Source organism: Gobius niger, assembly GCF_951799975.1.
Source record: "Gobius niger genome assembly, chromosome: 7".
NCBI lineage: Eukaryota > Metazoa > Chordata > Actinopteri > Gobiiformes > Gobiidae > Gobius > Gobius niger.
This window is the reverse complement of record NC_136858.1, coordinates 15,236,065-15,261,796: the sequence shown is the minus strand read 5'-3', so window position 1 is coordinate 15,261,796 and position 25,732 is coordinate 15,236,065. Positions and strand designations below refer to the sequence as shown.

General features: G+C 42.7%; 2 protein-coding genes across 4 annotated transcripts in view; both read right to left on the bottom strand.

The window, feature by feature from the left end:
• LOC306965443 (protocadherin-15-like) overlaps positions 1-25,732 on the bottom strand; it is a 494,180-nt gene that overhangs the window by 16,731 nt on the left and 451,717 nt on the right. For 2 of the 3 annotated variants that reach the window (XM_079559864.1, XM_079559863.1), the window contains exons 27-30: positions 25,245-25,460; positions 21,475-21,563; positions 19,085-19,261; positions 13,915-14,154 (exon numbers count right to left, since the gene is read on the bottom strand). In XM_079559864.1, coding sequence (XP_079415990.1) covers positions 13,932-14,154; positions 19,085-19,261; positions 21,475-21,563; positions 25,245-25,460 — 705 coding nt within the window. In that variant the 3' untranslated portion in view covers positions 13,915-13,931. Of the gene's footprint in view, positions 1-8,924; positions 9,063-13,914; positions 14,155-19,084; positions 19,262-21,474; positions 21,564-25,244; positions 25,461-25,732 lie in introns of those variants that run through there. The other variant, XM_079559865.1, reaches the window with a different exon arrangement.
• LOC306965085 (protocadherin-15-like) lies at positions 3,033-4,634 on the bottom strand (the record flags this gene model as incomplete). Its single annotated transcript, XM_079559329.1, has 1 exon — positions 3,033-4,634. One exon carries the CDS (start codon positions 4,632-4,634, stop codon positions 3,033-3,035), a length of 1,602 nt encoding a protein of 533 aa, XP_079415455.1.

Sequence of the window (25,732 nt, the reverse complement as noted above, 5' to 3'; positions counted from 1 at the left end):
CAGCCTGCCTCTTTACAGAAAGAGATTACCCCACGACGCGAACACGGAATACAGAATTAGCAAGCGTTCGATTCGGTCGTCAAGGGGGAGAAACCGCCGCATGAATGAAACATAGCGGCGCTTCGGAGGTGCGCTGAGATCGTTCGCCTTAAGGCACGGGGAGTGGAACAAACATACTACAAAAAAAAAAAAAAGGAACGGGTAGGAAAGCCGCCTGACAATCATCGCAAAAAAAAAAAAGGTAATTTGGATCTGTGAGGGATTACAGATTAACACTAGGGCTTGGAGGAGAGGGCGGAGACAGATGGGACATGGAGAAGGTCACTTGGATGGGAAAAGCAACGCTGAGGATAACACTACTTGACAGTCCCACAGGCGGTGGCTCTGGTTAAGGATTGATTGGTTCTCTAATTAGCCCCTTTCCAGTGTGAGGGCTCCCGAAAATCACAGCGGCTGACTACTTTATCATGCTGCGCGGATCACTTCAGACGCGGGACACGGCAGGGGCGCCCAGAGGTGGCCTCTCAAATTCGACAAAAGCCCGATAAGAGGGTCGCTGTGCAACAAATGGGGGGACGATTGCTTTAGAAGATTCACTTACAGGCTTTGGAAGGTCTGAATTATTGTCATACTTAGTACCACTTCATTACATTTATTCAGCAACGTTCAAGTGGGGAAGCCAAAATGGCAAAATACGGAGGCAGTTGAGTATATACTAGCTGCTCCCCCAATGTGTTTGTGGCGCTCATCATCTCATCATCAGTTCTCTGCCAAGATTGTTGCGAAAAAGTAGCCGGTAAAAAAGGTTGGCGACCCTGGGGTAGGCACATACAGCATCCTGTTTATACCTGAAATGCTAAGGCTATGGTGTCTATCAGTAGCCTGGGAATACCCATGCTGCTGTGTGCGCTCGAATCATTTCGAACTGCACAACAGCCTGGGGACCATGGCCGAAATATTCGCATGAATTTGGGGACCAATCACAGAGCGAGGAGGGACGCCAAGACAATGACAAGCTATTCGACATACGGAAGTTTGTAGTTTGTTTACGGATAAAAAAAATAAAAAATTACAGATCCAACATGACAGCAGGGACTCCATATATTGATCAAGATTTAGACCGTGTTCTAAATAGTTTAGCTCGAAGGTTTACAGCGGGTACGTCATACGTAATCTGATATGATTGGCTATGGCTTCGTGGACACATATGATAGACATTCGCAGCGCCGAATAAACGACAATCGTAAACCACACCTCTCCTACGAGAAAATGAATTGGTGGTTGTGATATTAAGTCTGGCGATAGCCAGGCTATCAGGGGCTCCAAGTAAATTTTCCCGGGGCCAAAAATATGTTTTGATTGAATATTTCATTAAATGGATTATAATGATCTGGACTGTAGTTTCATAAAAAGCGGCTTACACTTGCATTGCACTTAACAAGCCTGTGTCACAAGCTACAGTGTAGTCATTATTTATTCACTCCACACTCGGTGGTGGTAACTAATGTAGCCACATTGACAGTCTAAATGGACAGTCTGCCCCTGCCCTGGCTATAATGGTGTTGTTTATATCCTGATCATTTATCAGTGCCCTCTGTTGGACACATGTGGAATTGTTTACTTTCTTTGTTTTAGCTGCCCACTTGTGGCTGGAGTGAGCATTCCTGTTATTTCTTTAAAAATTCATAACTCCGTACAGGAAAGGTCTAGAGACTTGCTCTTCTTTACATACTCAGGAATTTGTGCTCTACAAGTCAGGGCCAGATTGTAGGAGACCCCTGGTGTGTATAGACTTATTGGTATATGTGGTGGTTAGTGGTGAAAAAGTTAGTATAAAATATTTCCCCAGACTATTGAAACAATTAGAACTTCATGCTGTAGTACCACATAATCATTATGATCAGTGTTTGCTTGTCAATGGCAATGGCAGAGCTATGTGCAAAAATTCTTTCCTACTTTGAGTCATTTGTAGTCAGAGGAGCAACATCCCACTGCTCTCGCTCTTATCTGCCCAAGTAAGCAAAGTTAATGCACATCAGCAGACGGTTTACAGAAGAAAGCCTACAGCTGTGTGCTTTGGAAACTTGCTGGCAATTTAATTAGTGCAAAGCTTTGGTGATAAAAGGATCATGTACAGATTAGGAACTGAAACATTCTCACAAGAGGGCTGCTTTTAACATGCCATGTCTAAATATTACAATAAAACTGAAGTGTTTCAGCTGGACCCTCTGTCTCACTTATATAAGGTAGGTCATAAAAAGCCGGGTAAACTAAGCAGAACTGATGAAGGGACTCATGTTTTATATTCTAGGTGGCAGCAAGTTTGTTGAAGGGTTACATAAAATCAAAAGGATAAAGCAATTTCAAGCACTTTCTGTATAGCTCTTCATAAAAGCCAGGCACATTTCTACTGAGAGGAAATTAGCTTGTTGAGGAGTTGACACATCTGTCTGTGACAACAGCTGCAGCTCAAACACAAAAGCCCTTTCATGTGTTGTCAGATCTCCAAAATGACCACTGGATCAATATGGCGAATCAGACAGTCGCATGATGGGAGTGCCTTAGCGGCAGAAGAAGAATGTAACGGCCTAAGCAAACACGATTATTCAAAACTGTGTGAATGAGGCAACAATACCATAAGTATGTTGGACAAGGTAACATGATATGTCTCTTAAGTCACTACCTCCAAATCAAATCCTTTCATTCATTTCATTTAGTTCCAGTGGCATTGCCCTTGAGATACATAAATAGAGTGAAGAAAAACCCAAACAAAGAACTGTTTTTGCATGTAAATATTTACTATTTGCAGCAGCGTGAAACTCCTCTGTCTACCAAGCTTTTCTCACGCAATTCCTACTTTACGCAATAGCACCAGCTCATACAATGGTCCAGTTGTATATCTAAACAGTGTAAGCGCGGACATGGTGCTAAAATCTGTAAAAAGAAATGGTAGAAAATGAAACAGATTTGTGGAAAACAGTTGAGAACACGTAAAAATGAACAGAATGAGATGAATGAGGCGATAGTTGAAGTCAGAACACAGTGGAGTGAGTGGAGGACCGCTCACTCGCATCTGCACCGCTCGGGTCGTCCAAGTTCAACTGCTCCGTCTCTTCAGTGTCAGTGGCCTGTCCGTTGGCCCCATTTTCAGCGCCGCTCGCACTGGAGTTCAAGGCAGAGGCTTTCGGCGAGCCCCCTTCGCGCTGCGGATCGGGGCCGAGTGCTTCCGTAGCGCTCTCTGGACTCTCCGGCTCTTGTGGCCCCTTGTTAAACCTGGGAACCTTGTTAGCCTTGTCCACTTGACTGTACAGGTTGGCAACAGACCGCTCAATGTCAGCGAGATTCTGCAGGTTCTTTAGGATGCCTTTGAGCTCCTTTTTCGTCCCGGGAACCAAGTCGGATCGAACGGGAGGCGGGCGTTTGCGTTCCGACACCGGCCGGAGAGTCGAGGCGGAAGGGAGGTGGGTGGGGATGAACTGGACGGCCTGGCGGGATGGGTCGACGCTGGGAGACACAGGGGGAGGCGGTGGCGGTGGTGGCGGAAGGGGTGGTGGGGGAGGTGGCTGTTTGGGGATCGGTGGAGGAGAGGAGGCCTGTGGGGGGGTGAGGTACATGGGGGTAGGTGGGGAGGAGAGTGGGGGGCTAGAAGGAACAGAGGTAGCGGGCGAGGGTGGGCGCTTGGGAAGGGTTGGCGGAGGAGGCGGGGGTTGCTCCGGCGGGTCCGGGATGATCTCCAAAGTGATCTGGCAAGGCGGTCCCGTCTTGTAGTCGGAGACGCCGTTGCCCAACCTTCGCAGATCTGGCAGAGTGTCTCTCAGGCTGTACACGGGCCAGGAATCGTCCCCTTGAGTGATGATCCAACCGGGGGGAACATCTCGTCCAATTGACCCGGGACTGTACGGGTAATCCAATCCGTCGCCGCTGCTGTCCTGGTTCCTTACGACAACGGAGCTAACGGAGTTTTGCGGGAGGCCCAATTCCTCGAACTGCCGGGCCTGCTCGCGGACTGACAGCTTCCCGTCGGAGCTGTTCAGAAGGAGCGCGTCCAACGTCTGCCTGCCCTCCCTCGATACCTTATCTGTCGCCTGAAGGAGGTGTCTCTCCCACTCGGCCACGTTCATAAGCGACTGTCTCTTTGGCGAGTCGTATCCCAAGAGCCCACCCCGGATTCTCGCGGGCATCGTCCACACCGGGTGGGTCGGGGAGAAGGAAAAATGCAACTCCTTGTCCGTGTGGTAGTCAGGACTGCTGAGCGGGCTGTAGTCGGCGTACACCGGGTTGTGCCTGGTCAGAGGGTGGCGGTCCGAGAGGTAGGTCACGTTGCTCTCCGATTTGGGGATGCCGACCCGCAGGGCTCCATTGCCACGGGCTGCTGCGGCGCAACTCGGAAAGGTGCCAATGTTCCTCTGGTGATTGGCCTCTGCAGCGACAGACTTTTTAACCCTGCGCCGGTGGAGGTTGGAAGGGGAGAAGAAAGAGACTTGAAAGAGGTGATGTGGATAGTAAGGGCAAAAGCGGGAGCGCAGACAAGGCAAGGTGCTATTATTGATCAAAGTTTTGCGAATAGAGCTCGGGATGTACTCAGTGCACTGTCTGAACCAAAGTGAAAAGAGGGAGTGAAAACTGTAATACATAGTTTCAAACATTATTCTGTGCTTTAGTGTGTTGCTAAATTGATGTCGGTTTGCAATCTCATCTTATTTTAAATGTTAATATCGCTATACTTTGTTCTGAAAACATAATGACCAAAGGAGATAAAGCAAGCTCATAAAAAAGGGGGGAATCCATTCAGTATAATGCAATAAAGATGAAAATGTATTAAGAAAATGAATAAGAACGCTGTTTTATTCAAATTGCTCTTTGTGGATCAGATGAGCTCCACATCGGGGCATTCAAGTTAGTGGCAGTTTCATGAGTTTAATGACGAGAAAAGACTATTTACAATGTTTACACAACTGATTAGCACTTGTGTGTCTGTCATATTCCTATTGGCACTAAACTTTGCAGTTACATTTTTATGTACTTTATATATACCAATAGTTTAATCAAAAGCATGTAAAAAAAAGCCTTTTCTAAAGTTTGAATGCAAATAGCTAACCTCACAGTGAAGTGAATAAAAAGTTTGTTCAGTCAGGCCACTGAGTGATATCAAGCTCTAATGGGAAAGAGCCTTGAAGATACAGTATCTACAAAGGAGCATTACTTCAGTCTACAACTTTTTTCCAGAGAGGAAATTACTAATGACAACTTAAAGCACTACTTTGTCAGAACCGGGACAAAAGACTATTTTCCGACAAGGCTAACACATTCTGTACAATACAGCCTATATATATCGCCATCAAAGATAATTACTTACTGCAGTCTGAATCCAGAGAGACAGGGGAATGGAGATGGAGACAGAGCACAGACAGATGGTAAGAAGACCACAATGGAAAAGTACAATGTAGACAAAGAGGAAGAGTGTTGAATAGAGCTTTGTAATGTTAAGAGATTATAATGAGAGTAAGTGCATGACTCATATTTTTCATATATTAAAAAATGCATATAATTTTACCAAGTAAGAAAAGTCACCATCTAGGGATGCACTGATACCATCATTAATGTGGTCCTGATACTAGAAACCGATACCATTTGACGTGTGGCAAACTGGAGAATTTTTAAGTTGAAATACAGTATTCCACGTAGAGCTGATTTTATTACAGACTACACTCCCTAAATCAGAGTCTGTGCTGGATTTAACCCGTGCTAAATGCTGTCTTCATATTAATGCAGCGCTGGGTCTGCAGTGTTTACAAGACGACGTGTTAATGTTGCTAACTAGCCGCTAACGGGTCTGGTGATTCTGAGCCACTTTATGCTCAGGGAGTAACTGTATCTGTAAAACCCAGCGACTAAAAAGTACTCAGATATAGATAGAAATAATCAAAAGGCTGTAGGCTACATGCTAAGTTCCAATACGCTAACAGGGGAAAATCCACACAGAGTTGTAGCAAGCCGGTTAATGTGAAAACAATGATACATTGATATTCGATAAATATCCAAAATGTTATTCAACGAAAAATATGTACAATTCTGATATACTGCTTTTCTCAGGTAATTGTAAATGAGTAACTCATTACTAAACAATCTGTTGTGGAAAAAGTCAGTCTTAGTGTGTTTGAAGAAAATGCCTTGTACTAATATCGGTATTCGGTATCAGCTTCAGTATCAGTTTTTAGAACAAGTGGTATCGGTGAATCCCTAATCACTACTATTCATACTATTTCTGCAACTTCTACACCATTTAAATTATATAATACACATAATAATGAATGTTTTCAATTTACTCAGTGCATAACTTCAAATCATAATAACACCGCCCAAGATGTGACTTCCTGTTTCGATCCAGCACGCCCAAATAAAAGCACACAGCTCGTCTCATTGCTTAGTTCAACAGGTACTTGCAACGTTTTGCCTGTTAATAGTTAGGCAGAAAGAAAGTTGAACCAATGCTGGTTCAACTGCTGAACTAATAAATTAGATGGCGCTTTTATTTTGGTGTGCTGGATCGAAACAGGAAGTCACTTCTTGGGTGGTGTTGCTATGATCTGAAGTCAATTGTAATAAAAGTGCAACTACTACCGTTGTCACAGCTATTTGGCCCACGCTTTTTTGTATGAATAAGTGGCGCCCCACGAGGAAAAAGATGTTTGCCAAAGTTTTGCATCACCCTTGTGGGGAAGAATGTATGTACAATTTCATATTTAGGTATAAAAAAAGTTCATAATAGTAGCTTTTTCTACAAAGTTAGGAAAATGAGAAATCAGATTTTTCAACCCAGAGGTAATTTAAAAGTCAGACATTAACGGAGTCTTTTTTCTTTTTTTTTTAACATCTAACATGCTAAAATGCTAATGGAGTTGTTTAAAAGACCATCTCCACTCGTCACCATTGCTGCTTCTATAACAAACAGCACTTAGGCCCAATACAACCCTCACGAGAGGCACTTTCTCCTGCTTCAAAATCACAAGCACCGGTTAGCTGTGGAGAGCTGGACGGCATCTGTTCTCAACACTGCAGAGCCTTTACAGCGCAACATTAAATATCCATTGCCCCTCGTTCAGTGCTGTTGGAAACGCACAAATCTACGTTACAAAAACATTGCCTAGCGCCAGTTTAATTACTGAATGCATTGTGTTTATCCGTATTTACATCATTGCTGGTTCTAGTAGTACCACAACTTCTTAAGAAATGCGGTTTATTGCATGGTGATACATTCTACTACAGCTGCGAAATGGCTTAATGTAACTTAACAAGATTTATCCTCCAAACAGCCATAAGCTCAAAGCAAAAAAAAAAAAAGTATCTTCACAGGCAGGTCGCTGGCCAAAGAAAAGCCTTTTTTTAAATCCTCTCCCCCACCTTGAAGGACAAGCCTTGCAAAAAGAGGTCAAGTTGAAAACACAGACATAAAACGCGCAGCATATAAACGTCTCCAGGGATTTATGTTTAGGAGCCGGGGGAGCAACGCAAGGCCCGTGTTAATGAAGGGAGCAGAATTGCGATTAACAAGCAAAGGTGCGCCGTGGTCAGGTCGGAGCAAGTCGTGAAAGTGATTTGAATACGGTGAGAGTGTTTTGGCGCAAGTGGTAGGGAGTCTGTAGATAAAATGTTATTACAGAAGCAGAGGCAGAGACGAATGAAGTCCTTTTACCTTGTAATATATACTGAACTGTCGGACAAAATGTATATGTTTCTGGGAGAAGTATGGCGACATTGGTGGTAGAGCAGTTGTCTTTCGAACTAAAGCGTTAACTGTTTAATCTTTAACTGAACTGAACTGAACTGAGCACATTTTCTCCAGTTTGGCATTACCCAAAATATAAAAGCTAGAGCAACGAAAACGAGGATGAAAACGCAAGGAAGGCGTAGCAAAAGAGCAACGAAAAAAGGCCTCAACTAAGTCATAAAAACACAACAAATAAGCGACAAAAAAATGCGACAAAGTTATTAAAAGAGCGACAAAAACGTGCCAGAAAAGGAACAATAATACTACGACAAAAAAGTGACAAAAGAGCTACAAAAAGGTGACAAAAATGTGGTGAAACAAAAACAAAGCAACAAAAACAGGAGAAAAAAAAAACTACAAAATGCTTTTAGATTTGGGTAAAGCTAAACTGTAGAAAAGCCCTTGGTTAATGCCCTGAGGTTAACTTGTTGGTCTACTAGTTTTGCTTCACTGCAGTTGTGGTTCTGGACCGCATGCACCCTGGCGCAGTAGCAACACTAGCCAGAAGGGGGCAGTGTGTCAAACTTGGACAGAAACATGGAAGTGGACATTGATGTTATGACTGACTTTGTGCGTGTGTGCGTGTAACTGCTGGTTGTTGGAGCAGTCGCTGGCGCAGATTGGCAGCCAGATTTACTGTTAGAAGAAAGTGGAAGGTTTCCAGTCCAATCGAACGCTGGTTACTTTGCTCCATTGTGTGTCTGCGACGTGCTTAATTAGGCTACTGTAAGTTGCTGTAAGGCGGAATAACAAATGGGAAGCATCAGCAAGAGCTATTCAACAACAAAGCATGTGTCACAAGGTTCAACAGCTGTGTAAAACAATAACAGCATTGAAATGAATGTCTAATGTTTGGTCACAACTCTAATAGTTTAAATAAATAGCAGAATAACTAAATTACTTAAGGCGGAGGAGTCAAATAGATGACCCATGTCCTCAGAATCCCTCAATTTGAATAGATACGTAAAGTGAAATAATTTACATTCTTGCCATGTTCAGAGTGTCATTAATTTATGCCAGAACTTCACAACGCTGCTCCCTCTGTGTGGCCCGTTTGGCACATGCGCATGAGCAGCTTAACGCGAGTTGTTGGCCTGAGTGATTTGTTTTTGTTTGGACGATGCGCGGTGCAGACGGAGGGTCAGTCTGGACTCACATGCCGCCGTCTCCCAGCTCGGCGTAGACGTTAGCAGGGGGGGCAGCAGCAGCGGCGGCGGCCGCCGCGGGGGCAGCCTTCCCTCCCGGAGGTAGAGCCTGCTGGATCCTGGCGGTCTTGGCACACTCCGCTTGTAGCCTGTGCACCGCAGAGACAGCCTTGTTAGAGCCACAGTCGCTCAATTATACATGACAGTTATTTGCGAGCACATTTAATAATTAACCATTGTTATCATACTCTCAAAAGTTCTGTGCTGTTAAAGATGTATATGGGCATCGGGCAGAGGAGGGTATATGTGCTGTTTAGTTTTTTCTATGGAGACAATATTGTTTCACTGCATTATACAGCTGCAAAACAAGAAGTGTTTCTGTTAGTAAAAAACACATCATTATACAGTGATGATTCACGGCTTAGCTGCGTTCAAGGTAATAACATTGGAGTGAATGGTTTAAGAGTAAAAACAAATGAAATATTGCTCCATTGTATTGCTATACAATTGCTACTTCTGCAATACACTCAAAACTAAAGAGGTTTTGCAAACATCTAATTACTTCTACGTTGTTCCGGCAATATTGTAAAACTACCGCTTTACTCAAGTGCCTCGAGAGAACAGATTTTTCAAGCTTTTGCGAGTGATGCTGTAACGCAATAGAATAATGTCCACACGTCATAATAGTCGGTTATTCAACCGTAAACTAATATGTCAATGAAAACATTACTTACACTTTGAACCTGGGGGTGAGTTGAGATGCACGCGCCGGCAAATAGGGGAGAGAGAGAGAGAAAAAAGACAAGTTAGTGATCCATTAGGCGACACAAAATTACAGGCCGACAATGAGACACGAATGGACAGTATTCAGGTTTTATTGTGTTGGATATGGTCAAACTGGTGCCCCTGATGTAAAAAAAAATCTGTATATACTACACACTACTAATATACTAAACTTGTTACTTCACTGCAATTAAATTTCAGCTTAATCACATCTCTTTGTCCCTTTCTCTTTTCTTCTCACATTTTCTTACAAACGCAATAAGTGATGTTGACAATAGAGAGTGACATAATGGTCTTAATCAGCTCCATTCCCCCACAGTGATGTCAGACAACAAAGTGCCATCTGCTGCGCGTTAAGAGTAGTGTCAGCCACTTACGAGTCGTGTGTAGGACAAGAGTCTCCCCCATCTGCTCCTGACAAACACTTTGGAAACATCTCCGATTATAAAAGCAAGCTAATGACTCGGGGATGTCAACATGCTTCGACTTCACAGTTGCGATCACCGTGAAGATAAACATGGCATATTTGCAGTTAATGACTAGTAGAAAAGTGACATCTTGAGTCGTTTTGCATTGGCAGTGTTCTACAATTTGACGTCATGAATTGAGATAGAACGCAGGGGCTTATAAAATACGCACATGTTTCTTTGCGAAATTGCTGTATTAAGCTTGTAGCCTAACGTTCTTTCAGCAGACAACAGCTTATGTCTTTGAGATTGAATCATGGTACCACTTTTTGATACTGAAGTGAGGAATCAAAGCTGTGCTATCGACTTTTCACTTCCAATAACACTGTGGGAGGGATTTCCAACAAAAAACGATAAATCTGATTGTGTGTTTTTGTAGGTCGGGGAGCCAGCGGAGAGAAAATACAAAATCCTGGAAGATCAAAAATAATAAATGGATAGCACATAAAATGGCATAGGGGTTACTTCGCACATGGCCTGCCTCAGCATTGGGACTTTGATTCCCACCTCTTGACAATTGCTAAATGTCTCACTCCTCCTCACTGTTTCACTTTGTTTTGCCCTATACTATAAATCAGGGGTCCCAAAACCTTTTTGGCTGCAACTCCCGAAAACGTAATCAGCACTTAAAATAGTTTAAGGAGCAAAACTTTTAAAATATTTTGGACATTGCATTTTGATATTAGGCTGAATTTAACTAAAATATGCTATTTTCCTTCAAAAAATACATCAAATTCAATGTCAGAAAGGTAAAAAATCTAAATCATCTTGTGACACCCATTTAAGTGTCCCGTGAACCACCAGGCGGTCTTGACCCCACTTTGGGAAGCACTGCTATAAATCACACACAATACATCCCATCGTTAATCACAACATTAGCTCAAGAAGTCATAATCTATCACAGAATCATTGAGGTCTTCCATCTTTCACAATTTCGTTTGCAAACACAGTTTAAAGTTGCACTTTGTAACTTTTATTAGTCAAATTAGTGAGTATTTGATCTGTCAGTGACCCAGGGGCTGTATGGGTAATCAGCTTGGTGTTTTGCTTTCCATCCCGGTGGCTCTTATGTTGCCTCAGGATCAATTTTATTTCAGGTTTATTAGGGTTTCTGGTAGGTTTTCAGAATGCAATATATACGTAACCATGGATACGGTTCAATCAGCAGCAAAAACCTCAAAAACAATTGACCCTGGAGCGTCCTACAGGCCATCTGGATGGTAAGTAAAAGCGTTATGCTAACCACCCAAGCATCCGCTGGGTGATACGTATTAATATCAACTTTTTTTTTTTTTTTACATAAAAAGTTGCATAGTACACCTTTAAAACAAAATGCATCATGACTTTAAAATGTGCAAAGGTCTGTTTCAGTAATTATTTCTTTTAACTTTTTTTTACCATAATAAATCCTTTCCAAAGTCCCTCTGAGGGTAATACAAGTGTTAGAGTGATGATTGGGGGGGTCTTTCATCTCCCCCTGGTGTCTCTGGCCAGAAAACCACACAACTTTCCCTGCCTCCGACCCCGCAGCTCCGATACACACTGATGGAAAACATCTCCCGCGCTGCTCACAGTTGTCTACAACATCACTTCTGGCTCACATTTCTGAGGTTTATGACATGGCACAGGTAAGTCCTGACTGCATTTTCTCTAAAACTTTCGTTTTGTTGATGAACATTTTGCAGAACGTTATTATTTGGTTTATCGCGATCAGGAGAAGCTAACAGGCTAACGGGCAAAGTTAACTGTGGGCCAGCGCCACTTTAGCAATATTTGCAGCCAAGTTTGAGCGGAAAAAAATATCTCCATTGTATAATTGGCTTGTGGCACAATGCTCAATATCCCTTCTTCCCTTTGTCTTTTTTCAGTGTAGTATTTACTGTCACGGACAATTAATGAGTAAAAAATAACATGCCAGGCAAAAGTTACTCAGTTCTGCTTTAATATTGAATTTCAGATTGTAAATGTACCTTTAGATTTCGGTCGAATGCAGATGACAAGTTTTCCAAAGTCTATAAATGCATACGAGCATCTACATTTGTTACAATCAACCCCATTTCAAATATTTTCCCGTACTTTTAAATTGCGACTGACACCTCCGATCACTTCCACCATTGCCGCCTACTCCAGCCCTCAAACTGGCTTCCCCCAAAGCCGAGCGAAGCGCACAGCGATATGAGCCGGTGTTGATTGCCGCGCGGGTAGATTAAGCAGCATCAACACTGACAAGATTTTTTACAATTGGCTGCCGATATTAGAGGCAAATGAGCGCTAATGGGTGTGCTTTCACAGAGCGTGAGCAGGGAGATTGGGCCTGCTTCCCTGAGTGCGCAGTCAGCATGTGCGATGAGAGAGATACGGAGATGCGGATACACACAACAGCGCGGCGCCAAGGGGCCTGCAGCTCTTTTCATAAGCAATATTCGGGGGCCATGCCAGGTCTTAACTTCGCGGTCCATAGGGTTTACAGTATAAACTTGTTTTCTCTGCTATATCAATAAAAGTGAGGAAGGGAATCCTCTGGCTGGGAAGAAGATGAACAAAATAACTGCGAGCGGTCCAAAGGGGATGGGTGTAAGTTGCACAATCTAAATCAAGGTTGTCCAAACTTTTTTCCCCATCGAGGGCTGCATATTGAAATATGTATGATGGAGGGCCTGTAGAGCCGCATTTTACAGGATTATGTAATAAAGATCAAGATCAAATCGAGGTGAAATTTTCACTTCATTGGGTAACGCAACTGCACTTTCATTGATTTTGCTTTTAAAAATTCTATTTAAATTGGGCTGGAGTAACGAGGGCCACGTTTGCTCCACAGGCCATAGATTAGACACAGTCCTGTTTAATCTTGTGCTCATGGGGCAAATGAAAAACAACCAGTCACCTTGCAATTTTAGCAGTATTTTGGCCAACTTTAACAGATTCAACAAGTGAAAAATAATGAGTATCTAGTGATCTCTCAATTATTCTCTTGGATAAAACATTCAAGATTGAAGCTTGAAGTTGGCATACTTGGCCCTATCCTGCCATACACACACAACTTATCACTGAAATGCTAACCATATTTTATAGACGGCATCACTGGCATCGCCCAAATGGTCATGTTTGAAAACAGTTAAGGGGAAAACAATTAGGAGAAAAATCTAAACTTTCTCCAATTATTCAAAAACTACTTTAACTAATGCTCTATTATGAATATAGTTTTCCACTAAATAAAGATACAAAGACATGGGGAGGAGCGAAGTGGTTCAACAGCCCATAAATACATAAATAACGAAAAATGCTAACATGATGCTTCATGTTAACGCTGTGCTAATGCACTAGCTATGACTGCCGTTCTCTTTTCTTTTTTCGCTTCTAATGAATAATCTGCTGAGTTAACATCCATATGGACCTGATTTAGACTTGACTTTATTTGTATGTGATAAACAAGTGTAAAAAAAAAAAAAATTGTGTTTCCCATAAGATTCTGTTTCCCCCCCGGTGAGGCCACGCCCCCTTCTATGATGCGATGCCGTCTGTATAGGGCTGCATGGCTCAATAACTGCTGTTCATTTTAAATATCTTGAAAACAATATAACATTGCCATAAAAATCCAGCCAGACAAAAAGCATATTCAGAAATATGCATCCAGGCTTTTTTCTGTCCCAATCCCAAACTCTCGCTAATTAAAACAAATCTGACTTCCAAATCCTCGACAGCCTCATAAAGCTGATGAATGGTTTGCAGTTTGCAGGCGGTTATTGTTTCTGGGATACTGGGCTGTACTCACTGTTGGTAGGAGACCATGACGATGAGGATGGCGGGGATGCAGCAGAGGATGATGATGATGGCCAGTGCCAGGAGAGCTCCTTCAGTGTAGCCCACGGCCTGAGCCGCTTTCTTCACGCTGGCCACGACGTCTGGGTCGCGGATCTCCAGGATGCGGCCTCCCTCGCCCAGGTGCGGCTGGAATTCTTTGTTGATATCCAGCACGTTACCGTCCAGGAACCTGGGAGTGAGAGTGGCACACAGGCAGATGTTTTTATTTGGGAAGAGAGGGTTGAGTTATTCAAGCCCCGCCCACTTTTGTTGTTAAAGCATTTCCTTTTTGTGTAAGCACTTCCCGTGAGAAGGGAATCCAAGGTTGATACAGGAATAAATGGAAAACTCACAAAAAAGCTCAAAGGAAATAACTTTGCCTCACCTGTGAACAGAGTGACAAGGCGACATGAAAAAGTGACCTCAAATCATTTTTAGCAATATGTCTGCTTACTTTCTGTTGTCAGTCTGCCCTGATGGTCTGACAGCGAGGCACTGTCAAGAACCAAAGCCGATCAATATATTTACTCAGAGGTATGCCTGAAAGGTTAGATGTTACATCAAAAAGTTAGAACTGCAGTTTGGCCACAAATTGGATGGCGGTGCCCATCACCACTTCCTGAATAAGGTAGATAGGGGCAGCAGTAAAAAACAAAACATACTGAGTTTTATTCTCTATAATAGACTTTTATTTGGCAGTTTAGAGTTTTATGTAGCTATGAGTTCTTTGTAATAAAAATGTTAATGCCCCTGTGCATTCTTAGAATAATAGAATACTTCCCAAACTAAAAACAAAGTGACACATCGGCACATTCTTGTCTTGCAAAACACATGTGAGTAAAGTTATTGACAGTTGTTGGAGAATTATTCAGAAACCGAATAAATTCTGAAAAGAGGGGCTGATTGTGACCAATATGAAAGTAGGAAATTAGTCCTGAAGCTGTTGTAGTTAGTGTTCTTTCACACCAGAAAGTCTGTTCTATTGTTTATTTTATTTGATCCTTTAACGTTTTCTTTCAGACCATGTCCCTAAAGTCTGGAGCTGGCTCTATCGTAGCTTATCCGCTCATCAACCCAAGGTTAACCAGGTTTGAACCTCTCCCAAGAATACTCAGGGACACTTAAGGGCATTAAGTTACTGCAGCAAATGTGGCACGTTGCGACCCAAAGAGGAATAATCTGCCAAGTCACCATGCAGTTAGTTTGCAATGACAACCTTGACAAATGGCTAAGTTGGAAGATAAGTCAGTCTCCAGCCAGGTCAGTTATAGGTCTAAGATTGGAGGATAGCCGAATCCTACAGCTGAAAGAATACATGTAGGCATCTCTTTAAAAATCTCTTTACTAATGCGCCACTTTTTAGTTATAAAAGTGACATCAATCTCCACTCCCTCATGTAGAGACATATGTTTGCATTTGCAATTTGAAAAAATCATTGTAATCATGTTGACAAAATGACAGAGTAATGTTTCGGTTTGAGCTGAAGCCCATCTCCGCACAAACTGCCTCTAAGTGGCACCCGTTCAAATGAGTTGTCACCCGAAACAGAATCTGAATTATCCTAGTGTGACCTGAGGAGATTGGGGAAAATAAACACTAAGGGTACGATTTGGAGAGATTATCTCATTGTGGTCCAGGTATCGAGATGATTTGTTTATTGTTAGTTTGCTAAGGAAAAGTGGCAAATTGGCATGTCGCAAATTGAATTGTCCAGCATGTGTGGTTAGTAACATTCATTTATTAACCAGGCATTATGAGGTTTGCATAACGACAAGGCAAGTTTCTATACATTGTGCAGCGAATCCAGTAACTGTCATCTTTTTTGTTTTCTCCTATAGGTGAATAAACGAGCAGAGCCGAAGGTCATTAACAGACTTCTTGGCTTCAGCTATTCTCCGGGGATGCAAATTGCACAAAGACCCACGTTCAAGGTGGTGTAAGGGCACTCCGACGCAAGCGGCACAGGCTATAGGCGATTTCTCCCTCATTTTGGTCCGACAGTCGAGTCGCAGATGAACAACATGCAATCATGCCCTTCGATATGATAGCCATGGTGATGATGTGCGCTGAATTTGTAAACAGCACGCTGGCTGAAAGGCTGTTTGTCTGTTGAAAGGTTAGCAGTGCTGGAGCATTGTCAAGAACATTTCTACACTATGTTCGCCTCAGAACATTGTACTGTCATGAAGGGTGGTATTGTCACCTTTACATGAACTCTCCAAATCCCTCTGCAGGCATGTACTGTAGATGAGATGTAATAGATGTTTGATACTTTGAAATATAAGTGCTAACAAAGTGCTTAACCCCCACCTTAACCGAGCATATTTTCTTCAGTTCAGCGTTGCCCAAATCTAAAATCTTACAGCCTATAGGCCAGTGTAACAGCACATTTCCAACAAAACTCATTGAAACTTTTTGTTGCCGCACTTATGTCACATTTTTGTGGCTTTTTTTATTGCTTTTTCATCTTTTTTTAGTCCTGTGTTCCGGCATACATCTTTGTTGTGCTTTAGAGGCCTTTTTGACGTGTTTTTGTTGCGTTTTCATTGCTTCATTTGTCGCTTAACTGTTCCTCTTTTGGGTCCTTTATTTTTGTCATTTGAAAGCTTAGACCTTGTAGTTTCTGAAAATCTGTGAGTAAAACGCAACTTCCAGATTGCAGATGGCAGGTAGCTGGATATTCTTACTGTTTCTTGCTGTGATGCGCCTTATTAACTCATTGACTAATTGAAATACGAAAGTTGACTGCCAATGACATCTATAGACGTCAATTAGGTTTTTCAATGGGAACAGCTGCAGCAAAGCCTTGAGCATGTCTGGTGTTACAATCTTAGTTGTGCTGCCTAATGATGCCACCTAGTGACTCAATAAAAGAATTACAAGTTATTTTATCGAGTCACTAGGTGGCAGCATTGCTCTTTCTTTTTCTCAGCTTTTTGGTCAGAAAACAGCATTTTGGGTGATTTCACCTATTTTCTACGAACGAATAGTAAAGAATGGAAAGAGGTACAAACAAACTTTTTTTTTTTTTGATGAAAGAAGAGAGTCTAATCTATCGGTGGGTCTTGAATAAACAGTCAAAATCCTGAAAAACCTCTGGCAGTGGGGAGCTGCTGGCTGGCTGGCAGTCAATGAGTTAACAATACTGGGTCTCAATCAATTTGCTAAATGCTTTTTCATACACTTGCTGTTGTCCTGACCAGTAAAGCAAATGGGACAAACATGAATGTGGAAATGGAGGATACATATCACAATTTCCATGATCTGTCTGTTAAACACTGGACGTAATTTTGTTTTGTTAAGGTCATTTCATCCATAGCTAGAGCTACTCTTTGATCAGCGCTAGTCTCACACTTGACCTCAAATTTACGCTACTCAACCAACATGTACCCACAATCATTTAACCCCCAATATGACTCAATGCTCTCTCCCCCCCTCTCCAATAAGGAAAAGGTTGCAGTCGCCCTCCCCCGGGGACTACCAAGGACACGCGTACAAATGAATCAAAATGTCATTTGGGAGTGGGTGACTTTTAAATGAACGGCAATGGTCATGATGGTATTCATGGAAGGTTTTCTCGGCAGACCGAACTAAGTGGATAAAAAGCTCAGCATTATCCAAGGGTGAGAGATGAGGTTAGCGTTGAAATTGCGAGTAAATAGGTGGAGTGGGTGCGGGAGAAACAATTGCTAAAAAGGGTGCTTCCTATTGACTGGCACTTCACTGCCGCGGTGGGGTTGCCTTTTAAAGATTAATGTGTGTGGTTTGACAGATGGAGGGGGAAGACAAAAACAAAAAAACAAAACAAAAAAAAGGAGCCTCAGCTGTCCTCAGGTGCTGTCTTAAGACTGCCGCCGTCCTCTGAAGAGATGAAAAATGGTTTGGAACTTTGGCTGTGATACTTCTGAAAGGCGCCGAAACAGGACGTGTAGATGCAAAACAATAACAGTGAGGCTGGACGTGCCACTCGGACGGTCACGGTTTTCAAGTATGTACTGTATGGTTCTTGTTGTTGTCACTGTTGTTTGTTCCGCGTCTGATCTACTACTGCGAAACAAACTGTGTGATTGGGACTGGGAAAACTTGTTAATTAATGTGACTTCATTTTACTATGTACAAACCGCCCTGTCTGTGAAAATATTCGCAAATGATTCGATGTAACGACCATCTGGCAAGTAAAGACAAGCATAAATTCTGTTCTGTAAATCACTTTGAAGTAAGTAAGTGCTTTATTTGTTGCGTTCAGGTGTTGGGTTAGTCCTGAGCCGCTGTGACTGAGCGCGCCGCCACTGTGGGCCAACCTGACCAGCATGTTTCAGGAGGTAGGGGTAAACCGGAGCACCTGGAAGAAACCTGGAAGGCTTCAGTGCTCATTTGAAACAGTGCAGCGCCTCCTGGGTTCATCCCCGTTTCAGAGCGTGGTGTCCTGCACTGGTCAGCTCCTCCTTCATCTTCCTCCTGCGCAGCTCCCTCCGTACCACAACCATCTTTCACCATCTTCTCCTCGTTTGTCCCTTTTGTGTTTCCTGCTGCAGGTGTGGGGGGCTCTTGGTGCCTCCTCAGTGTTTCAGATGAAGAAATCTGAAGGTCTGAAATGTCTTTAGCTCATAAGCTAGCTGTTTGTTTCAATTTAAAAAGCTAGGTCCTTCAGGGCTAGTACGGACTCTCTGCAGTCCTCACAAAAACACAGGAAACTGAACTGAACACAGAAACACATGAACTACAAAAGCAGTTTGCAGAAAAAAGGGCCAAAAATACAGCTGTACCAAGAGAGAGGGAGGTTGCTGCTTGTTTACATGTCACCATGATGAATAAGACAAAGGAAAATAGCATATAGCTTTTTGCGGTCTTTCAAATCATCAAGTTTGACCATTCTCTCTTTTTTTTCTTTAAAGAAGGATACAGCTATTCGAACAGGCTGTCTGACTTATAGATATACACAGTAATCCAAGACATATAGCTGAATATGGCCGATGGGAGTTGATACTTTTTTCTTTGTTTTTCTGCTGATTCAATGTTTGGCGAATGAGAATACATTTTAAGCCTAGAGGGGGGCAGCCGCAGCGGGGCGCGGGAACATCAAATTGAAGTACATGCGGTAATGGAGCAGAGGCACTCACTTGTAGAGCTCCTGTCTTTGGATGGCCCGGTTGGTCAGGGGGTCGATGGCATACACCATCAGGTCCGATTTACTCCAGTCTTCCAGCTCGTAGCCGTCACCGTGGCGACGAGGACCGATGGCCTCCACGATCACTTTGGCACCGGGGATTTGGTCTTGGATGTAGCTCTCCATAATACTAGAAGGCGGGGGGAAATGGGAACAGTTTAGAGATGCAACCTGGACACAAAGCATTTACACTCATCTGTGTTAAAACGTGGGCTGTTATGTAGATTGGTTATAGAAATGGCTTCATGCACTATAAATGTAGCCTTTTTTTTCCATTATTAGGAGCATTAACAGTTTGACGATGTTACGAGGTCAGGCATTTTTTCTTGAATTCCCCTAATTAATAGACTACACTCTATTAACTTGTCTCTAAAGTTACCCCTTAATGCTCTATCACAGCTTCACGGTCCGGCCGCTGAGGCTTTTCCAGCACCTCCAGATCCACAGTAATTTGAGAGGGCTGGTCGTAAGCGGCCCTTCTCTGCCTTGGATGGTCCCGCTGTGCTGCCTTCTCTTCTCCAAAACTAAGCTCTTGGCAAAAAAACAAAAAAACACTGCCTTCGGATAATCCTTTTTCAGGCACCACAAAATCCACACCTCAAATTACGGCCAATAAAAGAAAAGCCTTGCTGACTCCCAATGCCGGGCGGGGACAACACAGTCTGAGCGCTCAGGTAAAGTCGTTAAGCAAGAGGAAGGCATACCGCAGTAAATAGACTTAAAAGACTTCTGGAACATTTACAATTCTGCTTCCCGTTGAAGAGGTTATGGACAAAAAAAAAGCTAAACTTGTTACCGAATCAATTGAATCCAAGATGTTTGAGATAAAAGTATTAAAATGTCTTCAAAAGGCAGCCTTGTACATGAGGTGACAAAGATTGTCCAAAAAAAAACAGAGCTGCCTTTCAGAACTGCTCGTGAATGTGTATGAGAAATGAAACCAGATTTGCAAAACGTGGCCCAGAGAACAGGCAGTTTAAGAGCTTGATTTACAATAATGTATGCAGGTTAAATCAATGTGCCAGAGGTTTAGTATGAAATCAATTCAATAGTACGTCAATAGTGCGTCACAGGATGTCAACATAATGCCTAAAGTAGGATTGTTTTGTTGTCTGCGGAAGCAAAATTGTCCTTGTACTGGAATGGAGGGACTGGTCGTGTTCACTCCTCTTACAGTTGGACACTCAAAGCTTTTTGTGAGACGGGTTCAGTCAGCGGGCATTGCCATGGAATCTTTCGAGAGCTGTTTTCACCGGAAAGGGTTAAGTGTTTCATGGGTCAGTTTTTGATTGCAAAACCCATCCAGTAAGTTTCTGTAGCAAGCAGAGAATTCTGTAGCAAGCAGATGAACAACAGCAAGGCCAAATTACTCACTTCATACATTTTTTGGCAACTAATTAAAATAAAAGGCTCTCAATGAGTGAGTGGTGGTCGGATGACGCAGATTAGGGCTGTGCTCAAAATATTGTCTTGGCTGTACAGTACATTGAGGTGCACACATGTCTTATCATGTATAGCGGTTGGAAAAAAAGTCAACAAAGGTCCTGAGCGCAGACTGGTTAGCCTTCTTTACAAAGTAGTCTGGGTCTTCAAGGTCTTCAAGGCTCCGATGGCCATGATCGAAAAGTACTACAGCAAATGAATCAGTCAGAGAAAAGCTGGATATGTGTTTGGTAGACAAGGACGTTAGTGGTTTTACGATAGCACCGGCCGGCAGAGCAGAGACAATAACAATCAATGTCGTTTTGCCACAAAAAACTTTAGGATACAAGGAGTCATTAGCAACTCGGCTCAAATTTTTGATTGTAGGAGAATTACTGCACATCAACACGAATAAGCAATGGCTGTTTCAATATCCATTTGGAACGGGACCAACATACTTTCAATAGATGGCAACAAGAGGGAGAAAATACTTCTTCTGAGAGTGCTCTACACCATCAAAAATACAGAGGACAGTGAGGACAATTTGTCGTCATCCTCTAAGTTGATCACAAAGAAAAGCATCACATTCTTGTTAAATAATCTTAAAATCATATTTTACTAGTGGTTAATTCTGTCTTCCTGTTGTGACAACATGGTCTGTGATTGGTAAAAAAACAGGCAGCTTCACTTACATTGTTTTTTTTTTTTCAGGGCAGCTGTGACCATAAGAGTAGCTACTACCACTAAGTATGGAAAAACATTGAGCTACATGCTCAATGTTTCGTGAATGTCCAAAAAAGCATTATGTCACAGATAGACTGAGGGATCGAATCGACAACAACCTTCTCACCGGCGGGCTCCATGACGGCATGACCAACACTGCTCCTCAAATTTGCTTGTTCCACCACTGGAGATGCGTACCTTATGAGCTCTTCCTTTTTCTCCTCCACCAGATGGGGCGGGACCGTGGACACCACCACTTGCATGTCCAATGCGTTCACCACAGAAACCTGCCGGAAAGACAAGGGGAAAAAAAGCTGAAAATTGCTCGCCGTTTGGGGGATAACAAGATACTGGCAGTGAGATGTCTGGCCGTTCTATTGTGGGACAATTTCCGAGGGAACAAGGGAAACGCTCTAATTGGCCACTTGTTTTTGCGTCAGGGAGTGAGCCTATCTAATTCAAATGCCGCAGTTAAGAGTATAGGCAACAGGCGAAGAGTGGAGGAGCCAAATCCCCCCATGCGCTTACTGTGAAATTAGGTTTTCCCCCCTCGAAAATTAACGAGCACCAAGCTTAAACACTCCGCGGCAGCCAATGTCCCAAGCCCTCCTTCTGTCTTGTTAAAGCCTTGTTAGGCGGGCATATTTCAATAAGAGGCAAATAGAATATAAGGCTGCAACACAAAAAGTGGAGAAATCGAGGTGAAGTTAAAAGGCAACAGGCTGGGCTGGGGATCAATGAAGAAATTAAGAATTAAGGTCTAAGGCTTTTAATCTTAAATTGTCATCAGAAACAACCTGTCTCAGTAAGTCTGCATTTTCAGTCCGTCTACCTCTTCCACTCTCAAAATGCATGCCCAGAAACTTTCAGCAGGCTCATTCTCATCCTGTCCGTGGTCAGAATTTCTCCTCCGCGCTAATTAGAGTATAGATCTTATGCCCGAGCCCGACCCGAGATTGGTGCCAGGGGCGGGCCAAGATGTCATGCATGATAGTCGGTATTTCACCACTTAAACTGCAGAAGCAAGGGCAGAAATGCGCCCTCTGCTGGTGTTTTTTTATCCTACATTTTACAACGTCTCAAGTTCTGAGGTAATAGCGTCTTTCACATTTGCTAAAAATAGATCTCCGAAACATATCATGGGATGTAAAGCAACATGCGCACATTTTGCATTGGTGTCAATGGCCTGAGTCAGGCTGAGAGTCAGTCTTCTGCTACAAAACATGTTCAGACACCAAGGAACTAAGCACTGTACAGTAGGTGGCGGCCCACGCATTAGTTTATGTCCCAGTGTGTCCACCATTGAGTTAGTAGAAGTAGTAGTAGAAGTAGTACTAGAAGTAGTAGAAGTAGTAATAGTAATAGTAGTAGTAGTAGTGGTAGTAGTAGTAGTAGTAGTAGTAGTAGTAGTAGTAGAAGTATAGTAGTAGAAGTAGTAGTGGAAGTAGTGGAAGAAGTAGTAGAGGTAGTAGTAGTAGTAAAAGAAGTAGAAGAAGTAGAAGAAGAAGCAGAAGAAGTAGTAAAAGTATAAGAAGTAGAAGTAGTAAAAGTAGAAGTAGTAGAAGAAGAAGTAAAAGAAGAATAAGTAGTAGAAGAAGTCCAAGTAGAAGAAGTGGAAGTGGAAGTGGAAGTGGAAGTAGAAGTAGAAGAAGAAACTAGCACTGCTGTTGGGGCGGTAAGATCCGCAACCACATGAAACAGGGTCGCACGCATCTGTTCTCTGCATTTTGTCGGTCGGAAAAAGTACTAAAACTAGCAACGCTGTCAGATGCGGAGTTATCAAGGAAGGAGCAACGATGTAAACGAAAGTGCCCAGCTGGACGTCTCGACCAAACAGCATGGTTGCCCATGGACGCGTCGCGTAGGTGAAAAAGTGCTTGAACAGATCTAAGCCACGGAGAAGGCTCATCATTACGAGATCCTGACAACGGAACTGTGTATGATGGCGCAACACCTGAATGTAAGTCAGCACGCAGAGTTGGCTATTCTCTAGAAACACATTACTTTGAGTTTTACAACAGAATTCTTTTCAAAATCACAAATTCTCTTACAGCATAACAACAGATGGGAATATTTACAGCCTTTACACTTTGTTAATTGGGACCATCCATGTTGCAATTTTGATTTGGTTTTGATTAATTGCGCTGCCCTACTGAGTCTTTCCTTTAGTCCACTTTTCAAATTCCCAAATGAAAAATGATTCATCCATTACACAGTATTTATCAGATTATCCAGGATCTTATTATAGTGCCCTTTATGTGAGCCATTTATTACAAAATCAAACCTCAAAGACAACTACACAAAGCCGGCATTAGATAAGTGCTCCATGCCTTTCAGAGCAGCAGGGCTATTATAGTAATTGTGTTCACATCTTTGTGGCTCGCTCATTTGCAACCAAAATGCCTTTGACAGAGAAGATGACTGGTGTCCTCTTCTTTTACTGTTTTCTACGATCAATGAATAGTGTGTAATTCTATTCAAGTGGTAATGTAGAAGCTACACGGCGGCCGCCCAACAATGGGCAAGGCAGCTTGGATTACTGAAGGAGAAAAACACATGGGAATCAAATTTCAAAGTGCTCAAGGTGTTAAATTGTTGTGTTCTGTGATGAAGGGGCTCTTTTAGAGAGCAAAACCTTGTGAGGACAAATTAAAGGAAAACAAGGGACTCTTCCTGTATCATCATTCTTTCTTTAAACTTTTTCTAAGCAGCCTGTATTTCAAGGAGCTAATTGATTTGAGAAAATCGATGATAGCCTTTTATGCTGTTTCTTTATCAGAGGGCTGTATTGTGGTACGAAATAAACTAATGTATGCGTGTAGATAATACCCTTGGATTTCTGAAAAACAGGTTCTACAACACGTCAGAGGGCGTGCTGAGACTCCTTTTGAAAGGAAACTGGCAAAAACGTCCTATTGAGCACGGGAAAAAATACTTTGACCAGGAACAGAATCAGAACAAGTTTGGCAAAGGTGTGAAATTCTGAGAAACTTCAAGGAAATCTCTGCGTGACGTCTGAGTGCAAAAGAGCCAAAAAATGGGATGTAAAGCAACATGCACACATTTTGCATGGGTGTCAATGGCCTGAGTCAGCCTGAGAGTCGGCCTGAGAGTCGGCCTGAGAGTCGGCCTGAGAGTCAGTCTGAGAGTCGGCCTGAGAGTCAGTCTGAGAGTTGGCCTGAGAGTCGGCCTGAGAGTCAGTCTGAGAGTTGGCCTGAGAGTCAGTCTGAGAGTCAGTCTGAGAGTCAGTCTGAGAGTTGGCCTGAGAGTTGGCCTGAGAGTCAGCCTGAGAGTCAGCCTGAGAGTCAGCCTGAGAGTCAGCCTGGTACGTTTTCTGCTACAAAACATGTTCAGACGCCAAGGAACTAAGTACTGTTTGGCTCGCAGTATCCGCCATTGAGTTAGTAGAAGTAGTAGAAGTAGCAATAGAAGTAGTAGAAGTAGTAATAGAAGTAGTAGAAGTAGCAATAGAAGTAGTAGAAGTAGAAGTAGTAGTAGTAGAAGAAGAAGTAGAAGAAGAAGTAGAAGAAGAAGTAGCAAAAGAAGAAGTAGAAGAAGTGGAAGGAGAGGTAGTAGAAGAAGTAGCAGAAGAAGTAGAAAAAGAAGTAGAAGAAGAAGAAAAAGAAGTAGTAGAAGAGGAAGTAGCAGAAAAAGAAGTAGAAGAAGAAGTAGAAGTAGAAGTAGAAGAAGAAGTAGAAGAGGAAGTAGCAGAAAAAGAAGTAGAAGAAGAAGAAGTAGAAGTAGAAGTAGAAGAAGAAGTAGAAGTAGAAGTAGAAGAAGAAGTAGAAGTAGAAGAAGAGCACGACAAATTACTGAAGAGGGATGAATGCACAAATTAAACAAGTTGAATGCAATTACAAAGGTAAACATAAACTGTATTGTGTCTATGCAGTGTTGGCAAAGAAAAAAAAAAAAAAAACTCTGATAAATGGTCACTCTCGTTCTGATTTCTCCCCATTTGCACCTACCACCACTTCCGCACTGTTGATGAGGCCTTTCCCGTAGTCGTCCGTAGCAATGACTTCGAACTTGAAATAAGACCGCCTCATGTTGGTGAACCTCATGGCGGACTTGATGATTCCGGTGAAGGTCTCGATGACAAAGCTGTCCTGGCCCTCAGCGTTGGGAGGGATGATCAGGCGGTACGTGTTGAGACTGTAGTTCCCCGTGTCTACATCTGAGGCCTGAAATCAAGCAGATAAAAAAAGAGTAAAAAGTGTGCAAATGAGGACTACAATGTACTCAAAGTCACAGTGCTTGATTTAGATGGTTTCTTTAACCTCGTACCCCCCACCTGAACCGAGTGCATTTTCTCCAGTTCGGCTTTATCCAAATCTAAAAGTCTATATGCCAGTGAAACGCCTCATTTGATCTAGTTAGTTAGTTCTGATTGAAACTGTTTGTCTTATTACATGTTTGAAGCTTTTTCGTCTTTTTTTTAATCATGTTTCTGTGA